This window comes from Metopolophium dirhodum, chromosome 5, assembly GCF_019925205.1.
Source record: "Metopolophium dirhodum isolate CAU chromosome 5, ASM1992520v1, whole genome shotgun sequence".
NCBI lineage: Eukaryota > Metazoa > Arthropoda > Insecta > Hemiptera > Aphididae > Metopolophium > Metopolophium dirhodum.
The window spans coordinates 13,716,719-13,722,718 of record NC_083564.1 but is presented as its reverse complement, the minus strand read 5'-3'; the positions used below and the strand labels follow the sequence as shown (position 1 = coordinate 13,722,718).

At 27.7% G+C, this 6,000-nt stretch overlaps 1 protein-coding gene across 1 annotated transcript; it reads left to right on the top strand.

Moving 5' to 3' along the window:
* The first annotated feature begins 554 nt into the window (after positions 1-554).
* Positions 555-5,963, top strand: LOC132945039 (uncharacterized). The gene is made up of 8 exons (XM_061014651.1): positions 555-814; positions 1,253-1,487; positions 1,578-1,685; positions 1,818-2,032; positions 2,155-2,248; positions 3,400-3,485; positions 3,592-3,753; positions 3,820-5,963. The coding sequence occupies exons 1-8, from the start codon at positions 794-796 to the stop codon at positions 5,653-5,655; spliced, it is 2,757 nt and encodes a 918-aa protein (XP_060870634.1). The 5' UTR covers positions 555-793; the 3' UTR covers positions 5,656-5,963.
* The last annotated feature ends 37 nt before the right edge of the window (positions 5,964-6,000 follow it).

The following is a 6,000-nucleotide window of genomic DNA, read 5'->3' as shown; positions in this document are numbered from 1 at the left end:
TCAATAAAATTTTATTTGTTGGGTAAAAAAGCGTGAACATTTAATGCAAGGCTCCTGATATATTGTTACAATAGCAGTTGAAAAATATATAGGCAACAAGTTCAAATTTTGACAAAATTTATAAAACTTTAATTTTCATCTTTTATAGCTACCCACCGTGCAAGAAACTGTTACAAACATTCCAGGAATATACATTTTAAGTTCCAATATTAACATAAAAATGGTACATTCCCTGAATGTTACTGTAATGTTCCACAAAAATATGAGTTATGTACATTTTAAGTTCCAATGTAAACATTACATTGAAACGTTCCCTACAGACCTACATTTATGGTTTTATAAAAACATTGCTTTGTAAATGTGTAATGTTCCAAATACGTTACGGGAACTTTACAGAAATACACTAGCTCTTGTCGATACGATGATAATAATGGGTAATTTTGTATCGTTATATCTAAAAATAAGTATTGGGATACACAATATTGTAATTGGTTATACGTAAAATACTGGTTATCGGTCATCGGTGACTTTCGAGTTGCGGGCGGCAGCGTCAATGCGTCATTTCTCTACTTCTCATTGTCATTTATCTGCTCTGTCTGTCTTTACTCTTTTAGTGTTCTCATAAGTACATAAGTACTTAATATTTGTATTATATTTATTATTTACGTTAAATTGTGGCGAGACTTGACCGGTGAGGATACTGTAAACGACGGCGTCGATTTGTTTTGTTTTAAGTGTTTTGAATCGTGATTAGTTAATTAAATAAACAATATACGTTCCGAATACTCCGGCTATGGCGAATGTGAATAAAAAGGTAAGGTCTATTTCATATTACATTATTATTTATAAGTTATAACAATGTCTTTGCATGGTTGGCAGGCACGCCACTGGTGAATAATACTTATACACCTAGGACTAACGTCTAAGTTAGGCGTGCATATAATGCGAGTTTTTTGATTTACAATATTTAAGTTCGTACGCGACGACGGCATGATGGTGCGTATAGTTTTAATCCGTCGGGACGTGCTAACCTAAATAATGTAAATCGAAAAACGCGCCTTTGGTGCCGCTCTTAGCTCGTGTTTTTGGTTTACATTGTAAAGTTCATACATACCATACTGACGAGAGAAACGCGCAATAGTAGTTAAAGTGATTGCGTAAACTGAAACACTGTGAACCATACGCGTACCTTTGTAACTTATTGGTTATTAGTGTAGTTAATGTAGTTAATCTTATTATCATGGAATTCTAGAATTGGTCAATGAAGTGGGTTGTTGCAAAATTCACAGGCACTAAAGATTATAGTGTTCTTCCCATAAATTGGCTGGTGGTAAATGAAAATGAAAAGTTAGCCACTAGCACAATCAAATTTTGTAAATGGCCACCAATAAGAACTGTGACTAGCGATGATTTAAAAAAAGCTATAAAACCAAACGATACATGGTCACAGTATCAAATTAAAATTCTTGGAGGTAACAAAACTTACGGTAAGAAAAAAAACCATATTTAATTGACAGTATCTTGATGAGTAAACATACTAAAAATATGAACTAATTAGTGCTATGTTTAACTACTAGAAAACTTTGGTAAAGCGTGGCATATACAAGTAGTGACATCTGACAATGAAGAACAAGTGGCAAAAAAAAGATGCAGGACTCCAGATACTGATACTACAGACGACGAAGGTACCTAAAGTGGATTATAGAATTTTTTTTTTTTTTAATGTTACATATTATTATTTACAATAATTCTCAAAAAACCATACAGTAACAGCACTTTGATAATGATTAATATTTAATTTAAATGTTTGTATCTAGATATTGGTTTTGTTATTGCTCCAGTTATATCTAATAGTTTATTGATTGGTTCTCAAGACATGAATTTTATGGATGATATACCACAATTATCTACTTCTCCAATATATACAGATATGTCAATAACAGAGCCACAAATATCAGTTGCTAAATCAAAATATTCAGACATGTCATTAACAACTGATCATTATTCTAGAGAAACATCCAGCTTAGAACAGGTAATTAATTTGTATACTTTAATAAATTATGACAATATATTTAACACAATATGTTATTACTTTATTAGTTATTACTTATTACTTATTGTTGTAAAATGTTATTGTTTATTTTTGTAAAACAGGTTCCTAATTTTGAAGCATATCCAAATGATTTTAGCACCTCGCAAATTGTAGCATCTTCAAATGAACCCAGCACAAGTACAAGAACATATGAAGGTAAACTAATAGTCAATAATATTTTATAGCTATAAGTAATAAAATAGTAACTAATAATAATAATTATTATTAATTTTTAACTAAATATCATCAAACACTACAACTTGGGGCGGGGTGGTTTTTAACTTATATATATTGTAATTTGTGGGTCACCATACAAAAAAATTTAAGAAAAATTGCTCTGCTAAATATTACTTTCATCAAATAAAATAGGAGGATATCCAGTCATAAATAAATAATTTTAATTCTTATTATATATCAGAAACCCAGCAAGGTATTTTAAAAAAGATCCTGGATGAGATGATAACTAATCGCTTAATGAATGAACGTATGCTGAACCAAATTAGTAGCTTAAGAACTGAAGTAGCAACTCTCACTTCTCAAATAACACCAGTTTTGTCAAACATTCCAGACAAAAATTTTTTAGATCAATTTCCGTTTTCTTCCAAAATAAGTGTTTTGGAATGTGAAAGCAAATTAAGTTCAGATAGTGATATCAATGAAAAATTTGTAAGTAGATATTAGAAAAAATTGCATTACAATATTTTTTTATTTGTTTTTATTGCATTCACAACTTATATTTGATAGCAATTGATGATTTGCTCTGTTGGTGGTGTTGATGCAAAAAGTAATATAAGAAGAATTCTCTCCAAATTATTTACTAACAAATTTGCGATTGAATGTTCATGGACAGGTAGAGCTTTTGAGAAGGATGCAACTAAGTTCAGAATTCAGGATTTAAAAATTATTGCTATAATGAAAAGTGTGTTGTGTTATTTTGGTGCTATAGTATTGTGTACTGAAACATTTTTTTTTGATAGGTTTAATCAAAAATCAGTATCTCCAATATTCAGATTCAAACTTTGAATTAGATGTCCAGTGTTGGTTTAGAACTGCTAAAACGAGATTTGACAGAGAAAAACAATCTGAAAATTTACAATAATAATTGTTTTAAACTAACTTTAAATTTTACCAACTTTTAAATTGTCATTTTGTAGTTTTTCCAACAAAGTACTTCAGAATTTAATATTTTATTTTATACATAATAAAATGAGTTGTTTTATTATAATTTGTTGCATTACCTAACTAAATATTTTTTATGATTCATTTTATTTTTGTTTTAAACAAATACTGATGTTAATTTTTTTTAGGGTCGATAACACCTCGTAGAAGAGTGAAAAATATTGGATGCATATCTAATCGGCAATTTAAAAGGCGACTTAAGAATGAACTTGAAGTTAGTAATAATAATAGTAAAATTCTTAAATCCATTGTAACCCTTTTAAATTTTTTTTTGGTTGGTAAGTTAACAATTTTATCTCACAAGTACAATTTTCTTTTAGATTTTCAATCAAACAGTAGATCCAATTAAAGTAACAAAACATTTCAATGAGCATAAAAAAGTAAAACCATCCAATGCAGAAATTAGTTTGGAACCATTATTTATTGAACACTTACAAGAAGAAACTCTGTTACCTGTAATGGCAGCACGTGCATCTTATAATGTTAGTATTAATGTAGTTAATTTTTTTTTTACATATTATTAATACATTTTTATATATTGTTTTTAGGATATTTCAAAAAAAGTTAAGCCAATTTTTGAAAACAAAGTTATTACTAAAGAAGATTTAAATCAAGACTTAATAAAACGACTTTGTAAATGGGCTGTAAACTTTAATGTATCTCATGGAAGTGCAAATGAAATATTATCTATTCTGCGTAGTATTGGTTTCAAGGTTCCAAAAGATATAAGAACTATTCTACATGAATATAAAGTTAATCATCCTATCATTGAAATTCAAAATGGTTCATATTTAGATATAGGTATATTAAATATAATTAAACCTCATTTAGTTAAACAGATACAATATATTCCTAATAACATGACAATTAAGTTAAGTTTTAATATTGATGGCCTACCTTTAGCAAAGAGCTCAAAAACTCAGTTTTGGCCTATCTTATTATCCTTTACTAATTTACCTATTTTTGTGAAAAAGATTTTTCCCGTAGGTATTTACCATAGTTATAAAAGCAAACCTGGCAACATAAATGAATATTTTAGACCATTTATAATTGAGTTACAAAACTTATTAACTTGCGGTATTAAAATTGAAAATAAACAAATTAACTTTGAAATTAATCATTTTGTAGCTGATGCACCAGCAAAAAAATCATTCTTATTAAATGTTAAGAACCATAATGGGTATTTTTCGTGCAACTCTTGTGAAGTAGAAGGAGATTATATAGAAAGAAGAGTATGTTTTTTAGATATGTCTGCTCCGCCACGTACTAATGATTCATTTAGATCTAAATCTAATCCTGAGTATCACAAAGATGGGTTAAGTCCTTTAATCGAACTTCCTATAGATGTGACGAGTACAGTTGTCCTCGATTATATGCATTGTGTTTGCCAAGGGGTAATGAAACGTCTTCTTGAGTTTTGGATACGGGGGAAAAAACCTGTTAGAATTATAGAAGAAAAAAAATCTAATATTTCTCTATCTTTATTCAATTTAAGAAAGTCAGTACCATCTGAATTTGCTCGCCTGCCAAGATCTCTTGATGACCTGGAGTATTGGAAAGCTACAGAATTTCGACAAATTCTTCTTTATACAGGAGTTATTGTATTAAAATCAAATATAAAAAAAGAATTTTATGAACACTTTCTTCTTTTAGTTGTATCAATTCGAATATTATGCTCAGATCAAATAAGTGATGAAAATAATAATTTAGCATTGAAGCTTTTACGACAATTCGTTGAAAACTATTCTTCGCAATATGGTCCTCAATTTATTAACTATAATGTCCATAGTTTAATCCACTTACCATTTTATGCACACTTGCACGGATCTTTAGATAATTATAGTTCATTTAAATATGAAAACTATCTTCAGATACTAAAAAAATCTATGAAGTGTTGTAGATACCCTCTTTCAGAAATTCAAAATAAAATATTTGCATCTGAAGGAGAAGAACTGATGGCAGTTTTGACTTATGATGAGAATAATTTAATTAAATCTTTTAAGATAAATGAAAATATTTCAAATTTTGGAACCATTTATTATAATCAAATTACTTTAAGTTCAAATAATTATGTTCTTAGCTATAGTAATCCAAAAGATCAGTGTATTATCTTAGATGATGGTAATATTTCAATAATTAAAAATATTTATAAACAAAATTCAAAAATTGATAATACTATAAAACTAACTGTAGTAAAAATATTAACCATTAGCGATTTATTTATAAAACCCGTGCCCAGTAGACATGTTGGAATTTATTTAATTAATACCAATCATATATCAAGTCCTTATGATATTGTTTTAAATACTGTAAAGTATAAATGTTTTTTTTCTCAGCTTGTTAATAATCAAGCTGTTGTGATTTCATTATGTCACAATGTTTGATATAGTTAGTAGTTGTACAATATATATAATATATAATGTTTAAATATTTAATTGTATGTCAACATGAAAATATATTGTGTATTATTTAAATTAAATAAGTGTAAAAATGTAAAACTAAAGTTTAAATTTAAAATCTATACCTATATTTTATTTCAAAATCAATTATTTTTAATTTTGTATTAAGGGACATACAATATAATAATATTATTTACCCAACTAATAAAAACAATAATGAAGTAGTTGAATTTTATGGTACCATAATATGTAATACACATAGGTACTTATATAAATTGTATATATATTTTATATCTAGGTTTTATATGGAAATTTATTTTAAAATAAACT